General features: G+C 34.6%; 1 protein-coding gene across 2 annotated transcripts in view; it reads left to right on the top strand.

The window, feature by feature from the left end:
• STK17B (serine/threonine kinase 17b) overlaps positions 1–9,790 on the top strand; it is a 28,092-nt gene extending 18,302 nt beyond the window's left edge. For both annotated transcript variants that reach the window (XM_019741322.3, XM_074339554.2), the window contains 5 exons: positions 307–451; positions 1,582–1,708; positions 3,322–3,370; positions 4,574–4,753; positions 6,221–9,790. In XM_019741322.3, coding sequence (XP_019596881.1) covers positions 307–451; positions 1,582–1,708; positions 3,322–3,370; positions 4,574–4,753; positions 6,221–6,500 — 781 coding nt within the window. In that variant the 3' untranslated portion in view covers positions 6,501–9,790. The remainder of the gene's footprint in view (positions 1–306; positions 452–1,581; positions 1,709–3,321; positions 3,371–4,573; positions 4,754–6,220) is intronic.
• Positions 9,791–26,154: the final 16,364 nt, after the last annotated feature.

Genomic DNA, 26,154 nt, shown 5'->3' with positions numbered 1-26,154 from the left:
GAGACGCAGAGCTGAGCTCATAATTAGCTATTTTTATTGCAGCGTTAAGGCAATTATTATTGAACTATAAAGCAATTCAATTTTATTTATTAAATATTGAAGTGTTAGTACCCAGAATTTGAAATATTCTTGTCATTTACTTTATTCCTTAAAGATCACACCCACCTCCTCCCTCCATTCTTTAAATGTGTATATATGGAGACTAAAGTTTAGATGGCTGTGTGTCTTTTACTTAACAGCTATACAGTATTTAAAAGTGTCATTTCAGTGGTTTTTCAACTTTCTATTATTTAAATTTCATTTCAGTGCCGCAGGTGGAGAAATTTTCAATTTGTGTTTACCTGAGCTGGCTGAAATGGTCTCTGAAAATGACATTATCAGACTCATTAAACAAATACTTGAAGGAGTTTATTATCTACATCAGAATAACATTGTACACCTTGATTTAAAGGTAATGAATGTAACATGTGATTTTAAGTAACACTACACCTCTGTTCCTTCCCCGGTCTTGATTGCACAGTTACAGGCTGGTATTGTTAGGAAATAGCAGTTAGACCATGCTGGCCTAGACTGCACAGGGTGTGCTCTTTGTGTTACATGGACTGCATTTTGTACTGGCAGAGAGACGAGGACTGCATGTGTGAGCAGCTCACTCAATCACTGGGCTCTTAAAACTATCATTTCTCGGTGTTCTAAGCCTTTAATCATTCCACTCCATCCCACTCTAACATCCTGGATCTTCTTATAAACGGTCTTCCTCTAATATATTCAATTCTGATCGCTATCTCTGAAGATAACCACCTAGTCCTCATTCTTTTACTCCCATCGTACTCATTCATCTGTCTCTTGAGGCTTTCAGTCTTTTGGCTCCTCCTTTTCTTCCCCCAGATCATTCATGCCCCTTTCCCAATTCCTGACATCACTTCAACCTCTCATGTTATTATCCTTCCTCCGTATGCTTCCTCCATAGCCACTCAAGGACCTTAAAATCTCAATCGATCTGTGTCTTATCTTTTGAACATGGGACTCTTTTCTTCCTGTACAATCTCGCTTCCATACACCACCCTACCATGGGTCTTACTGTCTATGCTACAAACCTGGGAACAGTCAGACCCAATACCATCACTCTGTGCAGAAGCATTTTCTGTTTCTGGAAATGTATGCATTTTTATCCCCTCATGCCTTCTTTCATGCTATTGCCCATAATAGCTTTCTAAGTGGCATACTCCTATTTATCCTTTAAGATTCAGCTTAAGCATGACCTCTACTGCAAAGCCTTCTTGGACTTTCTTTTGGGCAGGATTAAGTGGTCTTTATTACCAAGCATTCTATATCTCATAATCAGTTTCTCTATGTATCCATCTTTTCCCTACAAACCAAGAGTCCTCTTTGAGTATATATTTTTTTACTTTATCATTGAATGTATAGTTCCTCCTGTATAGGTTAGTAAATGTTTAATGAATGACTCAGTGAAATATATAACTAAGCAGTAAGTTCTACTTAATTTGCCTCTGATCTGAGACTAGTATACTTTTATTGTTGTATATTACTGATCATTTTCTTTTTGTTGTGCTTTTTTAGCCACAGAATATATTATTGAGCAGCATATACCCTCTTGGGGACATAAAAATTGTAGATTTTGGAATGTCTCGAAAAATAGGAAACGCATGTGAACTTCGGGAAATTATGGGCACTCCAGAATACTTAGGTAAGAATTTCCCCTTAATTTCTACACCATTTTGAAATGTATTAACTAAATGACATCTATATAAAACTGTACTTTAGAGCATGTAATTCCAGGATATGTATTTGGTTCAAGTATTTTAGTTCCTTGAAATCTGGTTATGACACACTTGAAGGAACTTGAATGTGGGATTATTGAGGTATTCACAACAATTCACAGGACATTGGACATATAAATTTAAAAATTTAATATTTGTGTGTAAAGACTTGGTGCATAAAGAAAAATGGGTGAAAGGGAAGTTAAGGAGCAGGAGAGCATGGAGAAACAAAATCAAGGGGCCTATGATTGCCTTTGAAGCTGCGCTGTTGGACAGACATCACTTCTCTTTCTGTCCTGGGCCCAGCTCAAAGCTGCTGATAATACAGATATCTTCAGTTTGCAGCAGTTATTAGCGGGACTCCTTGTTATTTGTTGCTGCTGCTTTAAAATACGAGGTTTTATGTAGGTTTGTAAAAAGATTTTGAAGAAGAAGGGTGTTAAGAAAACCTATGATCAGATAATCTTGGGATATTGTACTAAACCAACAAATGAAATTATGCAGATGAAAGATTTTGAAGTAACATGATAATTTAAAATTTTTTAATTTAATAATCTTTTTATACTTTTTTTGTTGTTGCTTATATTGATATCCCCAGACAAGCTTTGAAAAGATACAGCTAAACAGTTGCTACTCAGCTAGGCACCTGACTCTCCTAAAATGAAAAACAAAGCAAATTAGTAACTTTTGAATGCTAATAGAAGGTATAGTGTCCTAGAATAAATTATTGTAATTATAGATAACATAGCTCACAAAAGTATATGAGCAGGTTATAGGTGGTACAGTGGCAGCTGACAATATATAGTGACTCAAAAACTTTATTAACAAAACTGTTGGCTTTGGAAATAATTTCTTTTGGAGAAAGTGTAAAACCATACTGTGAAACAAAAAAATTATTATTGAAGCATAAATCTTAGTTCGGACTCTACTAATTTGAAATTTATGGTAATGTTTAGACAATTTATTTTACACTTCTTAAAACATTTAGGCAAGGGAGGAGACAGTGGGAAATTAATTGCTTTGGAAATTATAGGTTTTTGATCGTTTAAGAGGGATATTTAATCTACCTGAAAATCTAAAGCCCTACTAAGAAACATAATTTGCTCAAAATGTCATTGTAAATGCATATGATTCTATCTACCCTGAAAAGAAGAACTTAAATCAATCTAATCTAATGAAATAATGCAAAGTAATTCCTAACAGAGTAATAAAAGAAAATTTTAAGAAGATTCTTGCTTCTAACATTTTATTTCTTCATAACTATTTTTTCTGAGAATAATCTTAATGATTAAAAAGAAAAAAGAAACTATCTGGTGATCACTTCAAGAACATTATTGGTGCTTTCGAATCATGTGGTTATATAATTTGCTCAACATTAGCTATGTTTAAATGTCTGATCACAGCATAATTAATACAATGTTAAATTTCTATCGATCTTATATTAGTAGTTCTTTAAAACTAAATCTGGTTTTAATTTAATGTAAAGTAGTTTTCATGTTTTTAAATTTGTATTGAATTTGAATTTTATTTTCTCTTTCAGCTCCAGAAATCCTGAACTATGATCCTATTACCACAGCAACAGATATGTGGTAAGATTTTTTTAGTTACCTAAATGTCTTTGTTAAAATTTCGGTAGTATATATATTCTAGGGTTCTTTGATTCCAAATGTAAATAATAAGACTTTCAAGTGAAAAGATTTTATTCAAGTGTCATTATTCTGTCACAGGAAAACATTTACCTGTCCATTCTTTCTAAGTAACACTTTGGCTTTGAGCCAAAGGTACAGAAATAAACACGCAAATCCCTTTCCTGGAGGAAGACTCAGTCTAGTAAAACAACAACACAGTCACAGTATTGTACTATATGTTCTATAATGCATTAAAATGCTACTTAATAAGCTTGGAGGAAGCAGCAGACAAGCACCAGATCTAGATCTAGAAGAACTAGGAAGGTGTTTACTAAGCAGAAAAATGAGGTCAGGTCCATGCAATAGTTTGGTTTTATGAGAGTATGTCATAAAAAGTACACACTCTCATAAACTAGGATATCGTTGAGTTTTTGTGACTAGCACAGAGAAATCACGGGAAGTAGAGTGGAGCTGATAATGGAACTTGACTGGGACCACAGTGGGGCTCTGACTTCATAGGCCAAGTGGAAGAGTTTGGATTATTCCCTGTATTCCATGGGACTGGAATGGGTTTGCCAAGGAGAAAAGGTCCTGGGGCTAAATAAGTGGGTGAAACATGTACTGTATGTACTGTCTTTTTCTGGCTCCTGAGCAGAGGACTAGTCATTAACATAGCTTAACGCTCTGAAAAGTTGTACAGTGAAAACAAATATCTGCCTTCCCAACTTTGTGCTTTGCCAATTTTTCAGACTGTTTGCACAAAACCCCTTTTTATGTCTCACAGATCATTACTATGTCATTGGACACTACTTGGGAAATGCTGCTCTCTGAGCAGATTTGTGTACTCCCTAATAAGTGTCTGTGTGAAGAGCAGACTATAGGTATAATGGTATATATTTAATACATAATGTTTATAATTATATAACACACATATGCATTCTCCTCGTGTTCTTTTTTTGCAAGGCAAACTTTGACGTAACACATTACTTTAATTTTAATAATATGGAAACTTTGAAAAGCAATTTAATCTAATTGTATAGGTTTAAACCTAATTGTATAGGTTTTGAGGACAGGGATATGTTGAGTACCAATTTTACTTGATATAAATGTTTTAAGATTAACACACATTTTAAATTCCCCTCTTCTCCCTTTTTTGTTTTTCAGGAATATTGGCATAATAGCCTATATGTTGGTAACTCATACATCCCCTTTTGTGGGAGAAGATAATCAAGAAACATACCTCAATATTTCTCAAGTTAATGTAGATTATTCAGAAGAAACTTTTTCATCAGTTTCACAGCTGGCCACAGACTTTATCCAGAGCCTTTTAGTAAAAAATCCAGAGTAAGAACATTAATTTGTTTAAACACTATTACAAAATAAATAACATGCCTATGAAGGAATATATATTCTAAAATGGTATACAGTTATTACAAGTATGGTATCAGGTAAAATGGGGAGGGGGTGTTATGAGAGATGGTTATATACATTCTTAACCTCAAATATAGAAAATATAACATATACAACAGGAAATTTTGGAGTGAAGAGAATATTTGGGTTGTTTTTCTCTCTACTACTTTTTCTCTCTACTATTTTTATCTACTACTAATCACTGAAATTTCCTAAAATAATTAGAAATAGAAGGTTTACAATACACGTGACTGTTGTAAATGAGTCATAGTTGAATAATTATAGTTATGTAACAAGTACAAATTACTACTGATTGTTAAGGATCCGATGCTCTTGGACCTCCTACTAAAGAAGGGACTTGAAACTATGGTTTAGGACTCTTACCTCACTCATTAGCAACTTCTGAGCTGGAAACAAAAAAGTTGACTTCCATGTTTTTTACTAGGATCAGCCCTATTTACTTTAAAATGGCCTGACTATACTTAATGCAGAAGCTGTGTTATAGTGCTTTGGGCTGGGTTCCTGCTTTTATTACTTCTCAGGTCTTTTATTTTTTGATTACTTAATCTCCTGGAGGACACAGTTTCCTTATCTGTTTAAGCAAAACAAAACAAAACAAAACAAAAAACCTCATAGATTTGTTAATTATTTTATTGACTAATGCAAGTCCAAACAAACTCTCACTGGCTATATTTTAGACATAATTGGTTATTTAGTAGAAATTGTAATGATGTTATTTGTTTCTGGTTAGAAGCACTTTTCATTTTGTTAAATACTTTTTTACCTAGATTCTAACATTTCTATAATAAGTACATTAACTTTTTATAATAAAAAAATGAATATAAAAACAAAGACTAAGGAAACATGTTCAAATGGTAATGGTGGCTGTGTGAAGGTTGGAGTTCTAAGTACAGATAGGTGTTTTCCTTCCTTTTGAAATATTGTGATATTTGACCGTTTCATATTACTTTCATAATGGAATACAACATTCAAAAACTCAAAATGTTAGATAAACATCATTGAAGGGTAGCTTTGGTTTCAATATTTGGCAGTTTCTGCTTTTAAGAACACAAAATAACAATAGATATTATAAATTACATATATTTTCCTTCAAAGGGTTTATAAACCCAAGAGACTTTATAATTTTACTAATTTTTATTTGTGAAGCTAACATACATTCTTAAGCCCTTCGACTGGTTTTGTCTGTAAGCCCCATGATAAATTGAATTTTCAGCACATGTCAGAATTAAAGAACTTTCTAGGTACTCCATTTTCCTATTATTATTCCCTTCTGTACTATGAGTATGTGTTATTTTCATAATAAATAAAAAATACATTGAACTGCAGACATTTCCAACTTGATTTTTAGTTCTCAATTTTCTCTTGATGCTTTCTTTCAAGGAAAAGACCAACAGCAGAAATCTGCCTTTCACATTCTTGGCTACAGCAATTGGACTTTGGAAATTTATTTCACCCTGAGGAAACTTCCAGTTCCTTTCAAAGTCAAGATCATACAGTAAGGTCCTCTGAAGACAAGACTTCTAAATCCTCTTGTAATGGAACCTGTGATCGAGAAGACAAAGAGAATATCCCAGAGGATAGCAGCATGGTTTCCAAAAGATTTCGCTTTGATGACTCATTGCCAAATACCCATGAACTTGTTTCAGATTTGCTCTGTTAGCACTTTTGTCTTTGACTCATTTGGACTGAATTTGGAATTTGAAATTCGCTCCAGTGTGAAATTGTGTTTTGTAGCTTAATATATGGCATGTTTATGATGTAAATGCACTTTTGCCTAAAAGAATTTAGGGAATTGTTTTAATGTTAAATTACTAGTTACTAGCATAATTTCATTTCCTATCCTGAGAAATTAACCAATGCAGAGAGGAAAATATTTAAATATATGACCAAAAATAAAAGTGTGCATGTGAGTTTACATTTATTGGAAGAATTTAAGTTCAATGGGTTTATCAAAATGTTTTACGTATCAGGAAAAAGAATGATTTGGATATTATGGTTAATATAAACAACTAAATGAAGACATTTGAATTTTTTTTTAATTAAAATTTGTTGGGGTGACAATGGTTAGTAAAATTACATAGGTTTCAAGTGTACAATTCTGTAATACATCATCTATATATCATATTGTGTGTTCAACACCCAGAGTCAGTTCTCTTTCCATCACCATATATTTGATCCCCTTCACCCTCTTCTGCTACCCCCCTGACATTTGAATTTAATAGATTCTCTAAGGTCAGTTCTATACCATGCCTCTATTGAGACAAAATTTTGTTTAGACTAACACTGTCAAGTTTAAGAAAGAATACTTTACAGATGCTCAGAAGACATTTTACATTTGAAAATATTTTTCAATCACAAAAATTATGAAACTACAAAAGATTTCCATTATACAAATATATGGTTTGCTATATGAGATAGGTCGTTTACAGAGCAAAGAGGGAGTTAGAAACCTGATTAGGAATAATCTGTACAAATTAGAACAGAGGCAAGAGTCTCATGCCTTTTTAACTCAAATGTCCTTTGCCTACTCAACATCCTTCAGATTTAATAAGGTCTGACAGATGGAGAATATATGGTATGCAAGTGTAAAGGGTTTTCATCTTCCAGAATTTCTAGAGTAGAAGATACTTAGGTAAAACTGAATGTGCTCTGTTTTTAGTGAACCAAACGTATTTATTAATTGAGTATAGAAGAAAATGCTGACAGACTTAGGCAACTTAACAATATTTTAGATGTCTTCTAAGTCTTGGAATACAATCCAGTCAGTCAAAGTTCTAAAAGCATGAATAAAAACAATCACAGCACCAGGAGAACTATTAACACAGTGCCAGTCTAGCAAGGTGGATGTGATCATAAAACATGATGACATCAAGCTCTTCTAAAGTTCTTGTGTAAAATTCCTAGTGAGTGAGCAGATGAGGCTGAGCAGAAGGCTACCTGCAGAGTGGGCTTCCATGGTCTTTTGCTGGGATTAATGCGAGGAAGAATTTAAGGACAGCAGAATGTTTGATCAGTGGCCAGTGACTACTATTTCAGTCTTAGTGGGGGGAAATTCCTCCTTTTGGGGTAATCTTTGGTGATATTCCACCTGGTGACTTAAAAAAGTCTGTAATGTTGTTAAGATAATTGTAATCTCAAGACCATATTATTACCAAAAGAAATTATATTTTCACAAAAAATCCTTGCGTTTTTCCCCCTTTGAATTATACATTACTCAAACCTTTAACTTGTTGAAGTTTAGTAAGATTCCAAATAACTTAAAACTTTTTAATAACTATCAGTTCACTTTATTTGGTTAAATGGTCAATTTCTTTTATATCTCCAGCATTTCTTAAAGGAATGTGATTTCTACTTGTGTGTGTGTGTGCATATGTGTATATATATGTATTGGTGTTTGTATATATGTGTAGGTAGATAAAATACAGTGTTTAGACAACTTTCTCTTAGAGATTTTTGGCTCTACTATATTGTCTCAACTCAGGTGCCAAAGGAGCTCTTGTCTTATGACGTAAATATACATTTAAATTCTTTAAGAAGTAGTTTGTTGGGTCAATAAACTAGCCAATGTAGAAGCTAAACTGGGATCTTTTATATGTAAAACTGATGAGGTTTTTTCTGACTTGTTGATTGTCCATTTATTTGCCTTCAGTATTAAGCTAATGCAGGTAAGCTTAGTAAGTCATCAGAGAAAGAGGAAATGATTACTTTTACAAAAAAACATATTTTTAAATTTCTAGAGGAATTGTGCCATACTAAAAAGTAAAAATAAAGACGTTGGAATTTTGAATTATAAGCTAGTTAAAAAATATTTCATATCAGCTTTCTTTCACTCTTAGGAATCTTAAAATAGTTTATATCGTTCCCCTTTGTTGATTGAATACACAGAGTTGTAAATTTCCAAACCTTTTTTTCCCAACAATTCTTATTTCAAAAAAGTAGTGGTTGCGTAAACAGTATAAAAATTCAATTTTTTCAAAAGAGTGAATTAAATATTTTCACTGATTGAAACGTAAAAATAAAGTAAATCAATCTTTAGAGAGAACTTATTAACAAATGACTCAATTCTTATTCTTTTTCTCTCCAGATTGAAAACAAATGTCTATCAAAAGCAGATGATACAGCTCACTAAAGTAGGAATCTTAGAGAGTCCCTCTGAGGTGAATCGATGTCAGTAATACTTAAACACTTCTGAAGATTAATGCTAAATTGTGATATATTTATAAAAGTTTAATTTGCTTTTTGGATAGGATCCATAGGTAGATGGGATTGAAAAATAGAAGAGGTATAGATGACAATTACAATTGTCATTTTAATTTTGTTTTCCTCACAGTAAAGTTAACTAACTCTGTGTAGTAAAACTATAATGGCACACTGAAAAAGTAAGCAGTACCTGTTCTTCAGCTGTAATGAGATAAGGCGCCTGTGCCAGAATGTAAATCAACACAGTGTTTCCTTTATCAAGAAAGTCTTGTTATAAAAAGGCAGCTGATTATTGACATAATTGATTTTCACCTGGCACAAGCTCTCTCATTTTGGATGGGTCACAAATAGTTCATGAGCGACACTTTGAATAGCCTTGCTCTGAGCAGCATTTACAAATATTGATATAACTTTACATTTTTTGAATTTTCAGTTTGATAGCTGACTTGGAAACTTACCCTTATTCACTGTTGTATAAAATTGGACTTTAATTTCAAATTGTATTTAAGTTATCTGACTGCCAGTTTGGAGAATTATCATCTTATAATTTTATAAAAGTTTAAAGAACTTTAAACTGTAAATTTCACACAAATTACCACTGCCCTCTATTTTAGTTGTCATTCAATAATCATGTTGCTTAAGGCATATTGAACATTATTATGAATACTTAAGTAAAACAAAGCAAAACAAAAAAAAACTTGTTACATCAACTTGATCCTTTGGTTAAAAATTAAAAAGCACTTTTTTACATTTGTGGTTGTCTTTTGTTTTTTCAAGTATTTCTAAATGTGTTAAAAGCAAACCTTCATGCCTGGAGGTTCTAGCTTCTGACCCATGTCATCTTTGAACTTCCTTTCCAATACAGATATGTTTATTAGATCCTATCTGTTGGAAAAGTCACATAACTTTGAAAACAAAGTCTATTCTTTCGTAATGATAGATACTTTTAGAAAATGTCATTGAGTGGCACCATACTACATATTGCATAAAGATCAATAGGGATTCTTATTCACCAAAAATGGGTGAGCTGTTTTTATTTTTTTTATTTTTTTATTTTTTTTACTTTAAATAAATTGATTTGTTTTTAAAAATGAATTAAAGATTCTTCAAGAAGTTTATAATTTGGTTGTGCACTCAGGAGAGTCAGTTCCCATTATTTATGGAAGTTATGTTCTATCAAGTTCCCATAAACAGTGAATATTGAAGCACTGCTCCTAGTGGAAATGCAGAGTTAGGTTCCTGAAAGCTTCTGTTCATAACATTTTTGGGAACTGATCAATGTATAACCTTGTTTTATGTGTGTTTCTGTTTAAAGGCACCTAATTTAATATATAATTGATTCATTAATATTGAACCCATGGACAACAGCACTATAATTCATGCATGAATGAAGTTTATCTAATACACGTATTCCCCCCCCCCCTGCCCCCCATAAGGCATATTATAGCCTTGGTCTAGGAATACTACACAGCATTTCAAAACTATGCTTTGGGGCTATTTGTAAACAGTAAAATCAACAAAAAGCAGGAAAATGCAGAAAACATGGCACTATAGACTACAAAAAGGACATTTGTTTTATAGCATGAGAGCTGAAATAAGGCAGAATGTCATCTTGTTCATCCTCAGCTGGGAACAAGTATATCAGGCAACTCAAAATTTTCGCCACCGTGAACATATCTGCAAATGACCATGAAAGCATCATGCATGTTAATTTTGGGATTACAAATAAATTTTAGCAAGTAGGTGAATTTGCAAACATGGAATCTGTGAACAATGAAGGTCAACTGTACATGCTAAAATTCACCATGTAGGAAGAAATGTGCTGAGAAAAACTTGATAATTGAATCCATAGGAAGGAGAAATTGATGGGTTGAAACTTTCTAATTGTGAGCATTTTCTGTTCCATATCTTATTTTCTTTTTATGGAACACAGACATTGCCAGACTTTCTCAGTCCCAATTTTCTTCCTGCTCACTGAAGTTATATGTAATTTTATATATGTATGTGTATATATACACATAAAATGAAGCACCCTGTGGGGACAGAGCCAGGAGTGCAGTTTCCAGGCTCTCAGCCTCACATGGAAAGGTGCTGGCTCAGGTAGTAAATGGCCATCAACTGTGATTGGATGGCCATCAGCTGTGGCTAGTTGGCCATCAGCTGTAACCAGTGAGCCATTAGCCACTAATATAACTGCTGTGGGTACGCTAGCAGAAAATGGGGGCTAGCAAGAAGATGGTGGCTGAGCTGGCAAGCGCAGATTGTGAGAGGCGGATGCCACCAGCGAGAATACAGTGGTATGACTCCCCCATCTATGGCTCCATGGGTGTTCCTTTTTGGCCTGCATTCTTATGTGGGGAGCGGGACCAGAGACCCCGCAGGCCGCCCCGCATGACACACCCGCAAATATAAAATAGCTCTAAGTAAAATCATGATTAAATTCTCCCTTTCTGTATTAACTCCTCACCCAAATTTCCTGGCTTCATGTTACCTCCCTTAGTTAACACATCACTGTTTACCCATACATCACAACTGGTAATCTCTAGATGTCGTTCTAAAAATTTTGTTTCCTAACTGTATCTCTTGCATTAATTTCCATCAATGAAATCCTGTTATGTATCTTTCAGTCATTTCCTCTTGATTTGTACTGGTACACGTTTCATTCAGATCTAGATTATCTAGAAAGGGGTCAGCAAATTTTATGAAGGGCCCGTTATTAAACATTTTAGGCTTTGCAGGACAGTATCTTGTCACAACTACTCAATTTTGCTGTTAGAGCAAAAAAAATAGCCAAGGACAATATGCAAATTAATGTGTGTGCCAATAAAACTTTTAAAAACACAATGGGCTTCATTTAGTTTGTTGACCTTGATCTAGATGATCACAATGATGTTCTAACTGGTTCTCCTAGTTCTAGTATGAGTGAGATGGGAGGAGAGGCCAGAAAGAGGGCAGTGAGGCTCATCTGAACTGACTAAGAGGCAGACTTCCAAGAGGAGAGGACTGAGAAATGGTCATTGGGTATGACGATTTCACCTGAATGGTGAGTTTGCAAGTAGTTGAGACAAATAGTGAGAAAGTAGGTAACAAGATCTATAGGTCTTGGAGCAACATGCTCCCCAGAGCATGTTGAGAATTGCAGGACCTTGAAGAGAACAGTCCAACAGCAGGAATGTTCCCTCTAGGCCTGAGATAGAACCAAAAGGATTGTGTGGGGTAAACATTGTCTCTGGAATGAGCACGGTATAGAGGAAGAAGACAGCATTGATAGTGAGAAGCGTTTATCATGTGGGTCATGTTCTTTTATTTTGGACAACGTCTTCATTAACAGAATGCTCTTACTAGAAAAACAGTAGATTTCATATAACTGGTTCTAACAGAATCTCTTGGAGGAAGCCTGAAAGCATACAACTACAGTGCAAGTCTCTAAAAGTAATTCTACCATTAGAATTACTTCAACCTACAGTTGAAGACGCTCTAGTTTGGCTAACCCACCCACTATAGCCAACCCCTTTCTCCTCTTCCTGCCTTCAGTACAGAGGCTATTCTAGTTCACTTGGAGATAGAGATGACCTGGAAATCTGTTGGGTAGTCTCTGAAAGTCTTTTGATTTCTGGAAGAAAACCAGAAATGCTGGCAGCCCCACATTTCCGCAACATCTTGCACTGGGAGCTGTTTCCACCATCTTGAAACTATGAAGGAAGGGACAGGGGAATGCTGGAGATGCTGACATTATTATCCCAGCGAAGCTACAGCTGCAGTCATCTTGACTTTTCGGTAAATGATTTTTTTTTAAAATGTCCTATTTTTTTAAACTACTCTCTTTCAGATTATCTGTTGTTTACAACTGAAAGCATCTTAATTGACAGAATCATCAATGTTTTCCAAACTCATGTTCCTAATATTGTTATTAGGTGTGTGGCAAACAAAAAAGCAGGTGTACCCAATTATGTTTTAGAAACACTATGAGCAATAGTTTTAAACATGCATATTTACTGCAGGATTCCTTGGAGGCTTTCATTTGCACTGGGAATCTCCAAGTGAGGAACACGGTACATAGTGTTTTATAATTATTTTGACCATGCTAACATCTCTCTGGGGAGTATCCATGGACACTTACTTGGAAAACACTGTACTGGATGCTGAAGCAGTGTAGTCCAAGGACCTCTAAAGATCTGACTTACCCAGGAATATCATTCAAATTCTCTTGTGAGAACCAGCCCTTACATTTGAGAAGGGACTGGGAAGGGCCGGCTCCTAATTCTTGATCCCAGCGAGACCACTTTCAGTAGCCCTCTTTGTACCACTGTAAGCTTCATACCTTTATTAGAAATCACCATTATGTTCTGATACAACACACTCTGATTCTCATGGGCCATCAATAACTTGAAGATATTTTCTTGACAGATAGTCATTGGCATGGCTTTCTGCTGGGGACTCGGAGCTTGGCCATGCCTTGGCTTCCAGAACCAGCAGACTGCACTCTCACCGCTCCTTCATCTCCATCAGTTGAATTAATTTATAATATTTTCCTCACCTAAAAGCAAAGGCTTTGTATTATGTTTATCCACAGAAACAGAACCAATAGGATATATATAAGATATACATAAGATATCCTGACATATAATCTTATATATATCCTATTGGTTATATATAACCAATAGGAATTGGCTTGTGTGCTTAAAGAGAAGTCCCACAATCTGCCAACTACAAACTGGAGCACCAGGAAAGCTGGTGGTGTAATTCCAGTCCAAGTCCGAAGGCTGGAAAACCAGGAGGACCAATGTTGAGGGCAGGAGAGGATGGATATCTTAGTTCAAAGAAAGAGAGCAAATTCTCTCTTTTCTGTTTTTCTCTACTATTCAGGCCCTCAACTTATTGGATGCTGCCCACCTGCATTGGTGAGGGTGATCTTTACTCAATCTACCAATTCACATGCTAATCTCTTTTAGAAACACCCTCACAGACACACCTAGAAATGTAATTTTACCAGCTATCTAGTCATCTTTTAGCCCCGTCTAATTGACATAAAATTAACCATTACAGGCCTTTTCATATCTTCTGACATCGTCCTTATTTATCAAATCTTACCTGTAAGAATAATGCAGTTCCAACATTTTCACATATACATAGTTTCCTCAACACACACGCGCGCGCGCGATTTTCTATTTTCTTAGTATATGTAAAAGTTTTACTTATAGGAAACAAATTGATCTTCCAGCTTGTTGAAATTGATTAAATCCTTTCCTTTAAAATGTACTGCTAAGAAAACTATTCAGAAATCCTCTAATGGGCAAGGTGGTGCAAGTGTGGTCAGAATCAAATGAATAATCTCTCACGTTTCGGTCCTATGCCAACCCTAAACTGTAGTCAACTTTCAGAATAAGCAAAAAAAAGGGATTATTTTATAATTAGTCAAAAGGATTCCACCCTCTGTGGTTCACCACTGGAATTTAAATTTAGTGATTGTAATACCCCTTTGAAAGCCCAAAAGAAAGGCATATGCTAATTGTACCAATATTTCTAGCCAGATGGTAAAATGCAACTAGGTCACCAATTACAGACACAATTATAAGTGTACAGTCACTCAAGTTACACTGAATAGTACACAAATGAGTACAAAATGTATGTGGAGAAAATTATAAGGTAGAATTTTGAACAAATAAAACATAACAGATTCTCCATGTCATGTAAAGCATATCATAGCTCTTCCTTCCCCTATAAATCAATCATCATGAATAAATCTCTTGAGCCTTCCTGATCTTCCTTGGTTATAATTGAATTAGCTGCCAATACAGTCATACAGAGTCAAATTTTATAGATGAAACATTGTGATTTATTTGTTTCTTCCTTTGAAAGAAGTTGTTAGCCCAATTTATTATGGACGTGATTGGCTTTTAAATTGGGATTTGCACAAAAAGGCTTCTGAAATAAATGAATATTTAAGTAATCACAGACTAAAGACCATTGAAAACAAGTTATAAAGGGAGAAAAAGAGCTGGGCCATTTATTCTGAGGACTTTTTCTTGGCTGCTTTAACCTGTGTGAACATCAATTACTTCTTTCTTTTACAAAACAGCAGAAATCAGCTGTTTGCTTCTTTGATTAGTTCTGGTCCTAATTCATTTAATACTAATGATTAAGCATGGGATACTGCAAATAAACCTGTCTCCTTTCTTCCCAGGAATAGAATAATTGCAATGGCCAATGGCTGGAGCCTTTTATATAACTAAATTTGTAAGAGATTTAATTACCTTGGCTTTTCTCCAATGTCCCAAACAACACGCACAAATAGTCCCACAACATTGTATCTTTACTAAAATTTCCCTTTAATTTTGGAGGATCTTTACAGTATGCGTTTATAAAATGGGTGTTTGTATGTTTATATAAAAAAATCACCTGTAGGTATGTCTGTATTCAGAGATAAGATATAAATTAAAGGAGGAAGAATAAAGTTTGCTAAAGGCCCACTATGAATCAGGAATTATATTTGGCTTTTTTGTTCATGCTGTTTCATTCAATCTTCACAAAAACCCTGCAAATCAAATATTGTCTTCATTTTGTAGGTGAGGAAACTGAGTCTCAGAGAGGTTAAGCAATTTTTCAACATTACCTAATTACTATATATGGGGATTTGAGCTCAAGTTCACTTGGCTTCAAATTCCTTCTTTGCCCTTTCTATCACACCAGATTTAAATTAAATTTTCCAAGATTAAATGAAAAACACTAGAAGAAGGTGACTGGAATCTGAATCATCAAAAAAACACATTTGGATGAAATTTTAATTTATATGTTTGAAAACTAAAATTGTATCATAAAGTCAATTAATGTTAGGATAGAATAATCTAAATTACAATATTTATAGCATTACAGAATGTAGTGTTTGCTAACTAGAAAAGAGAAACATGAATAATTCACTAGTGTTTCCTAGTTAGTCATTTGTACAATACCAATAGATATGGTACAGACCACCTGTACTCACGCCCAATTTGCTCTACTATGTGAAGCAGAATTTGGTATAAAATGAGTCATCCATAATTCTTCACAATGTCTGAGAAACCTTTCATAAAGATAGCCTTCATAGGAAGAACTTCTCCAGGCAGAATTGGCTCTGAGGCAAGAAACACCTGGCTCATTCAAGGAACCAAAAGATCTCCACAGAGAGGTGAGACAAGAGGCTGGAGAGGTGAGCAGGGGCCATGTTAACCAGTGGGCTTTTACTTTAAGGTCACAGGGTGCCATTAAAGATTTTTAAGTGAGAGTTTCACAGAATCATATTTTGCATTTCAGACGGATCATTGTTTGGACCCTGTGGGGAGGATTTATTGAAATAGGGAGGAAATCTGAAGGCCCACTTAGGAAAGTTATCTCAGTTGTCCTTTCAAGAGATGGTGGTCGCTGAGGAAGCTGAGGGAAATGGACAGATCAAAGTGAGACTTGAGAGTTAGAACTGATAGAATTCCCTAATCACTAGGATGTGTAAGATGAGGGGGAATGTAAAGGATGATGCTCAAGTTTTTCTTTTGAGCGATCATTGAGATGGTTGTCCATTTAGTAATATAGGGAACACTGGAGGAGGAACACTTCTGAGGAGAAGATGAGTTCGGTTTTAGATATGTTGACTGTGATGCTGGTTAGGGTTTTATGGGTTTAGAGCTCAAAGGTGTGGCCAGCCATGGAGATATAAATTGAGATGTTGTCACTGCATAGCTGATGAATGAAGTGACTAGCTTGGAGTAGGCCGGTGAAATTGAGCAATGCCCTACTATGCCTTCCACCATTCAGGTCTCGATGTTAGAGTCATATTCACTTGTTTTGAAGCCAAGTCTTCAGTAGGACATGGTTTGAGAGAAGGAGAGAAGTAAGATAGGATGGAGAGAAGTGATTGGATGAAGAAAGGAAGGAATTCAGAATGCTTCTTTATTGAATACTCACCATTTCTATCAACAGAGAGGAAGAATTACTTAAAACAATGTGGGGCGGGGGACGGGTTACAGCACTTTACATATTCATGGAGAACATTGAAGGAGTGGTGGTAGGTAAAACCAGCCTCTAAGCACCCCATTTCCTTGTTTGATCTCCATTTGCTCTTAGAAAGTTTAGAAATGGAAATAACTTCACTATATATGTGAGATTTATATAGAGATTTTTGTAAAAAAATTTTGCAATGTCTGATCTTCAAGTATAAATAAATCTTATTCCATTCCCTGGATAAGGAAAATTCATATTTGCTTTGAACTTATAGTAAAAACCTATGTATTCAATTAATTTTTCTCACTAGTAATTCTTTAGTTTCACACAGGAAACCTAGTCTACACTCTGTTCTTAAAAAGGCAAGCATTTGTGAGTCAACCATCTGTAACCTGATTAGAAACTGTAGAAATTATCTCTTCTCACCAAAAAGTCATCTCAAACACATAATAATAATTTTGATACCAAAGGGTGCTTTGCATCCAGGAAATTCTTACAAGTTTTAGCAAGAAGAGATCCTAATTACTTGCAATAACAAAATACTCAAAGAATATATAAATGTATAATAGAATATGCAAAACCTACAACAGGAAACAGTTAAGCAAATTATGGTGTACTTGTATGTGATGAAACATTACTCTGCCTTCAAAATAATAATTATAAAGTGTTCTCCACGACCTTGAAAAATTTCTATGACACATTTAATGAACACACACACACTATAATCTCAGGTAGGCTTAAACGATATGTAAGAAAAAGTCAAGAAAAAATATGCTGGTATGTTAATCATGTCAGCACCTGGGCAGTGGAACGATAGGGGCTATTTTTTACATGCTTTCTGGTTATCTACAATAAGCATACATTTCTTTTATAATCAGGCATATGATGGGGGAGGGAGTAAGCAGTCTTAGCAGTGGCACAAAAAATGTAAAACTAAAATAATATACTATCTTTAACAAATTCTGATGATTTGGGAAGTATGTGGTTTTTCATGGCATGTTATTATATCTTTCTGAGTTATGCCCAGAAGTTAAAGTCATTTTACCTACAAAATCCCACAACCATTTATCTTGGTCTTTATTTCTCCAAGTGTTTAAGATACTTCTTGGAGGATAGCTTGGCATATTTGAAACATATTTCCTTGTTCAGAAACAATGTAATACTAATGCACCCCTCTACTTTGAAATATCTATGAAATCCTGATCAAGGACAATTTTTCTTTGCTTATTTTTTGTTTGTTTGCTTCACGTGTTATTGAAACAGAGGCCCTTAAAGCTTTAAAAAGATATTTTGTGCCACCATAACTTGCAGCTTTTTTTTTCTCAGAGGCCAAGGATATTCCCATGATGTAGTCCGGCAATGGATCTCTGGCCACAGTTCTCGAAAGTTCTATCATTTCAAGACAAACCACTAATTGCTGAGGAATTCACTGGGAACTAAAAAGGAACTTTCCTTCATAGTAAGTAGACTCCTCGACAATTCTAGCAGTAATTTCTCTTGTTCTCAAGCCCTGAGTTCTCATTATCCAAAACAGTTCTCATTCCCTACTCTCCACATGAATGTATTCTAAGACAAAACTACTTTTGAAAAACAAAATGTTCTGGTGGGTTTGAATCCACAGCGATACACGATGTTGGCTCGGTGCTGTGGACACATGTCCAGAACTGCTGTTTGTAAATGTGATAGCAATTTTGCTAAAAATAAGGACTTTTTTTGCAGTTTACAGAGGTATGGAGAGAGGAGAAAACTGGAGTTGTCCTTTATTTTTCATATGCCCTTTCATTTTCTTTCATGTGCTGATGTTTCAAAGCCTCCTCATGAATTAAAGTTCCAATGTGATTTGCCATAGCGGTTTCTTGGGAATGTTCATAAATGTTTTTTTGCTTTGGTTTTTGTTCTCAGCAGAAAGTGTTGCTTGTGATTATCCTTTTCCTAAATTATGTCTCTTTTTAAGATCTGAAAAAATAAGCTTTTGTGTTTTTCAGGAAGCAAACAATTTTTTTTTTCTGCCCTGCTCAGGACTGAGGGGCTTTACTTTGGAGTTACTGAGGAGTTTTCAATGACTAATTTCTACATGAAGGCAACAGTGGACTCATCAGTGCTTTCCCAGTTTAACTAAACTTTTCTTACATTTTTTTTCCCTGTGAGTGATCATTGTTTTTAGCAGGTTAATTATTTTACCACATAAAGTGGCCATTGTTCCCTGTACTCAGTGCTCTGAATAAATCAGGCCCTTCCTTCTGTTTGGATACTCATCTCTGGGCTTCAGCAACTTTTACCAATTTGCTCAGAGATTTTCATCCATCCAGGGACTTAAAAGTTTGGTAACATTTAAACAACTTTAAAGAAGAAAAAAGAACCAGGCACTTTAAAGAGGATCCCCTGAAGCATAACCCCTGCTGTGCTCTGGGTCACAAAGCACCGAATATATTACTCCCCAAGGCTTTGGAAAGTTAACTAGAGTGGGCAGGGCCTCTTTTCTTCCACTGCTTTTTTTTATTCTTCTTTTTTTAACAAAAGGATTCCATTAAAGCGGGAGCATGCGCGCACGCACACACACTCGAAAATAAAGTAGGAATGCAAGGGCATTTCCAAGTTTAATTCTTTTCCATGGATTGCACTTTCTATTTTCTTGAGAATATTGAGGGAACGTGGGTGGTTGCTGGCTGATCTTGGTATTTTACATCTGTCGTCAGGCTTGGCCACATAGACCAGAGCAGAAGGCTTCAGATGTACCAACCTCATGATGAACCTATAGGTGAGAATATAGCTAAAGTTTATTGAGTACTTATTTGCCATGTATAGTGCAAATTCCACCTTTATCACTCATTTTCTCATTTAAATCTCATAACTACTGGAAGAGGTAAATATTATCATTATCCTTGTTTTGCTGGAATTAAGTGAGTGGGCCAAGGTTACAAAGCCAATGAGGGGCAGAGGCAAGGTGCGGCCACCCTGGGTACAAATGAGTGCTGGCTTTCTCCCCCTATTATTTTGGACTCAACTGCAAAAGTACGTACATCTGTCAGCTCTTCCTATTATTTCCACGTGCCTCCCATAGACAGGAGTGCAAGTTTGCAAATCCCAGCTCTCCACCGAAATAGTGCACAAACAACTCATGTATTATACAAAATGTCTAACAGGGGCACTAGAATCCTACATATTTACTGTGTCTTCAACAAATATTACATTCTATATTATTTGGAACTAAATTGATAAAAACTAGTAAAATATAATTTTTAATAAAATTACTCTCACAGGGATTATAAGGTGATTGCCAATATCTGTTTGCCTTAATAGCACTTAGAAGATTATACAACTTTAAGTAGTATTATATTATATTTTATATATTTTTCTTATTGAAATTATTACATTATGTTTTATAATGCTTATTAAAGTGGTAAATGCATTCACCATAGAAAATGCAGGAAAAAAATTACCTTAGATCCCTAAATCACTGCTAGCACGGCAATGACTCTTTTGCTTAATATATCATAAATGTATTCTCGCTACAAAACATTATAACATTATATTTAATGATTACATATCATATCATTGTATGGGTGTAGCATCTTTTATTTCACCAATCCCCTATTTTTGAACACTTAAATTTTTGAACTATTTGCTGTTGAAAACAATTATTCTTGAAGGCAAATTATCCTTGAAGGAATGTATCTTTGTGTACATTCATAATTATTTCCTTGAGATAATTTCTTAAAAGTAGAATGTCAAAAAAAAACAAAACAAAAAAACAACACAACAAACTTTAAAAAAAAAAAAAAAGTAGAATGTCAAGGTCAAAGAATATGCAATATGTTAAGGGTGTTTTTTTTTTTTCCTTCTGGAAAAATTGTATTACTATTTTAAGGCCTAACAGTTAAGTAAGAGTGTCTGTTACTCCACCCTTGCCAACACTGGGCATTATCAATTCTCAATTAATTACCAACTTTATATTTTATTTTATTTTTTATTTCATTTATCACTATGAGGCCAAGCATCTTTTCTTGGTTTATCAGTCATTTATAATTTTCCTTTTATTGCATTTTGAGAAACAAGATTTCAAAAAAAAATTGGTTCAATCTAAGCAATAAGAAATATCCTGATAACAGAGTAACAAAAAAAGCTTTAGATTATTTTTTTTTTTCTGGAGTCTTTCTCCTTTATTTAGATGCAGAGCTATAGAATTTTGGGGTTGAAGGGTACCTTAACGTTTGACACCTAGGCAAGGCTTTGGTCGGCATGGTGGGCATTTCTGCTCTGAATGGACCTGTACATGGTGGGCACGAAATGAACATTTGAAGAAAAGTACATACATATGAATGCCTAATAAGACTCAAAGCAGACTTTTATCTGTCCTGACTCAAAACTGAAATGCTGAGTTTCTAGGTTATTTGTGGCCACAAAAATATTATTGGCAAATAGTCTGGGGCTATCAAATTCAGTTCTACCTATAATTGAATTAGAGACACACGTTCTTTTCTCCAAGAAGACTGGTGTACCAAATCCTGCCTTTGACACTGGATAGCATTAAATGGGATTTCAGTCAATAAACAAAGTTTTTATTTATTTAAAAAAAAATGTCAAGGGTGATAAGCATGAAAGAGTGGTAATATCACTATTTTTCTATCTAACTAACTTAATAATTGGGCACAAACAGTGAGAAAATTTCTGCCAAACAAATACAAATGTTCTGTTTTGAAAAGCTGAGTTAAAAGTTCATGGAATCTTAAAGGATCCAAAAGAAATGCAAATGCACATTTCATATGAGGGTAATTATAGGTAGAAAGTCCTAGGGAAACGTGCATGTGTTTTACGTCAAAAAGAAAATTACCTGTTTCTGAATGGCCAAGATAATGCCAGCTGCTATTTCCCTGTGTGTGGCTGGTGTATTTTCCAAAATTTGAAAATCATCATTTACAATTGGAATATATGCTTCATCCATTCCCCATCCCTGTAGGCTCACGTGCATGTACACACCCAGTCCAGGATTGCAGTTCCTCCACCCTGAATTCCTCAAGGTAACAGACATTGCACGTCCCACCTCCATCACTGAGTCTGGCACAGAGCAAGGGGTCACCAAATGTGGATCATGGAATGAAAGAACATCCTGCCAAAGCACGTAGAATAAAGCCCTCAGGTAAGCTATCCTGGCATTATCATCTCTACTGTTAGATGAGAAGATTGAGGCTGGTAAAGTTGAGACTTATTCAAGATTGCATAGCTAGTGACAGAGCCAAGACCTGAACACAAATCTCCCGTTCCTAGAATTATATTCTTTCAATTACGAAACAAAACCAGCTTATGCTTTTAAAGCCTCTAGTCAATATAATAAAAGTGGGTTTATTAATATTATAAAGGTTATTTTCCATTTTATATTTATTTACACCTTTTCTCATTTCCCAAATAATTCAAAGCAACCTATGAATGTACAATGAGAGAGAGAGAGAGAGAGAGAGAGAGAGAGAGAGAGAGAGAGAGAGAGAGAGAGAATATAAAGGTCACATACTCGGGAAACACTCACTAGAATTATAATAACTAACATTTAGTGAGTGCTGTGTACCAGGCATTATTCTAACAGCTATACATAAATTAACTCATTTAATCTACATGATGAATCTGTAAGGTAGGTCCTACTATTATCTCAATTTTACAATCTTGAAGCACAGAGAATTCCAGTAACATTCTCAGGTCACAAAGTTACCGTGTTTCCCCCAAAATAAGACCTAACCAGAAAATAAGCCCTAGCATGATTTTTCAGGATGGCATCCCCTGCACATAAGCCCTAATGTGTCTTTTGGAGCAAAACTTAATGTAAGACCAGGTCTTACTTTCGGGAAACACCGTAATATGTGGTGAAGACTAGATATAAACCAAAGTAGCTGTGGCCCTTGAACATCTGTGCTTCTCTAACTTATGTCTCCAGATCTAGGCCTTGGGAAAGTATGTCCCTCAAACTACCTTCACACATGGTTCTACGAACCAAACTGTAAGCCCCTCTCTTAGACTTGTTACGCTTTCACTTTAGTAAATAAGTATTTATGAAGATCAGCATCTGAAAGATTTTTTTAGTTGTTTTCAGGAGGAAGCTTGATCCATATTAAGTCTAGGCTCAAACTGTGAGCCCCGTTATATACTGATTGTGTGACCATGGGCACAGCACCTTTCTTCTTTGTGCCTCAGTTTCCCCACCTGTCAAATTTGGACAATATTCGTAACCACCATATGTTTAGTGTATTAAATCCGACCATGCATGAAAAGCACTTAGCACAGTGTGTGGCACGTAGTAATAATGTTTGCTATCATCATTATTTTGAGAAAATATAATACTTTCAGACCTTTACATTTAGGCTCCAGTGTGGTCACATTCTCAGAAAAGAATCTGACTCATCAGGACTAATAAAATCAGGCCTAGATAATATAACCACGAACTATTTTCAGCTTAGTGTTAATTAAATCCTACCTTTTTGGTTCACTTGCCTGACCTAAATTTGTTCATCCTAAGTCATCCAGACTCATGCATATGTCTTTTGAATTTTTATATCTACAGGTTTTCTAGATCAGTTTATTATTTTTAAAATTTAAAAGTGTAATGCTAGTTACAGAAATTAGAAATTTTAGAAATGCATAAAGGGCAAAAAGTCACTCATGATCTTGCCTTCTAAGAATGGTGAGAATTGAATAAACCATAATTCTTGATTGTGGTACACTATTGTCACTGGCTCATGCATGGCCATCTTTTATTTTGTTTATTCATATTGCATAACATAATGAATACCAAAAGACCCACTGCCCTGCTCAAGAGCTAGAATGTACCAGTAACTGACCTGTATCGATTTTTTTTCCCTATCCTCCTGACCCTGTGCCTTTCTGATAGATAACTATTGTCCCAAATTTTATGTTTATTACCATTCCTTTTCTGAGTTTCATCATGTATACACATATACACACACAAACATGCATGCATATGTATATGTATGTGTATCTAAATATAATATTTAGTTCAGTTTGGTTTGATATATTTATTGATATAATATTAACATTCATCTATGTTGGCTTATGTGGCTGAAGTTCAGTCATTTAAAAATTTTTACCATGTGCCTGTATCATATATCACAACTTATTTATCCTTTCTCTCATTCATGGGACTTCAGATATATTTTTTCAGTCTTTTAAAAAATACACATTTTTAAATGTTGTTAAGATCAAATGCCAAACATAATTTGCTTCTACCTTCTGCTCACCTCTGTGATTTTCATAATATTTAAGAATTTTCTCATTTTATTATAAAGATAACATTGCATTTAGTGGATAGATCATATTTTACTTAACCATCTTGCTATTATTAGAAATTTAGATTGTATCTCATCTTGGCTAGCACAATTGCCATATAAACAAACATTACTGAATATATATATGATCTGAATTTTGTATTATTTCCTAAAAATGATTTCTAGAAGCAGAGCCACTGGGTCAAATACCCCAATGTTGTAGGACTTTTGACTATACTGCCAAATTAGTTTCCAATGCAGTAGACAAAACTCAAAACTCTACCAGCAATGATTCAAGATGCCACAGAAATGTCAATTTAAAATCTGGATATTCAGAGGAAATAACCTTTCCAGACATGCTGGGCAACAATAAATGGATCCAAGAAAACTAAATGCCAAAGAGAAATATATTTACAATCATCAATGAACTCTTTTAATTAACTCCTTTTTGGAAATAGTTGAAAAAAGAACAATTTTAGATACCAAGTGCTAAAAAAGGAAAACCTATATCATTACTATTTTTCCTATACCATATCAAATATACAACTATTTAGAATCATCCAAATAAATGATAAATTTTTCTTTCTGGACATTTGATCTGTTTAAGTAGAGTCAGAATGAAACCAACAAATTGCCACAATTCAAATTGCTTTGTGTTGGGAATTTTTGTGTTTCATGCTTTGCATTTACCATAAATTAGCCTCATATTTCCCTGGGTGTATTTCAGGATTTTGTGTTCTTGAAGGTACTCTTTCGTTTACTTTCCATCATAAAATCCACAATGTTCCATTTTTAAATAACTGTCTAATTTTACTGATTTTTTTTTTACTGAATTTTACTAATTTTACTGAATTTTACTGAAACCCTTGTCAAGTCTTATAGGATTCAAATGAGGGAATTTTTGTTCCTGTGGTATAGAAATTCCTACTGTTTTGTAAATTATTTAAATAGCATCTCAATCTCCATTGCAGCACCAAACAACATAAGCAAAATGATACCAGCATTTGCAGGCACATTCTCTCTCCTGGAGGGAACCATAATGAATTTAACATGAAGTTTATTGCTGTCTCTATCTGTATGCCCAAATTGATGAAATCATTTGGTTCCATTATATCTAAACCCAATAGCAATAAAGTAGCTAGTGATTAGAAAGCCCAATAGCCAAAACACAATATAGGCCTTTTTTGTCTAGAATGGTTGTAGCACAATACCCATGCCCATTTTTAAAAGAAGATGTTAGTTCAGAGAAAAGTCAAAATAATTCTACAAACCTAAAACCCATTAAAATATTGGTTGCTAGCTACGGAAAGACAAAAGATCTTGATTCCAAATCAACTCTCTGAAATGTCAAGATTTTTCCCTTGTTCATGAGTGTTAGACCATAATTTACAAAGTTTATCTTCTTTCTCCTGATGTCTTTTCCACAGACACACTTGTCTTTTGTCCTATGCTTTCATCCATTCCTCAGTTAGGTTTGAATGCTGCTTACGTTGTTTAATTTTACATCACAAAAAGTTGTTTTGAAATATAATGTAAAATTCTCCTGTGGTTCATATGTATTAGGCCATTTTTCCTAAATTGTTTTTACTTCCTTTTAAAATATCATTAGAGAGCCATTCCTTGCCATTGCTTAAACTTTTCCAAGGAGGAATTTATGAATTAGCAATGATTTTCCTCTCTATGCCTGAATTTCTTCATCTATAAGATGGGGATTAAAAACAGTACCATTTCATATAGCTAAGGGTAAATGAGTTATGTTAAGTCCTTAGCATAGTGATAAGCACAGAGAAAATGTAATATAGGAGTATTTTTATTTTTATTTAACCTAATACAAATATCTATGTTAATGAAATCTCCAATGGATTCTGAATACCT

Source organism: Rhinolophus sinicus, chromosome 17 (genome assembly GCF_057876585.1).
Source record: "Rhinolophus sinicus isolate RSI-liver-muscle chromosome 17, RSI-T2T, whole genome shotgun sequence".
Taxonomy (NCBI): domain Eukaryota; kingdom Metazoa; phylum Chordata; class Mammalia; order Chiroptera; family Rhinolophidae; genus Rhinolophus; species Rhinolophus sinicus.
Note: the sequence above shows the minus strand (reverse complement) of the source record. Positions and strands in the feature narration are given on the sequence as shown.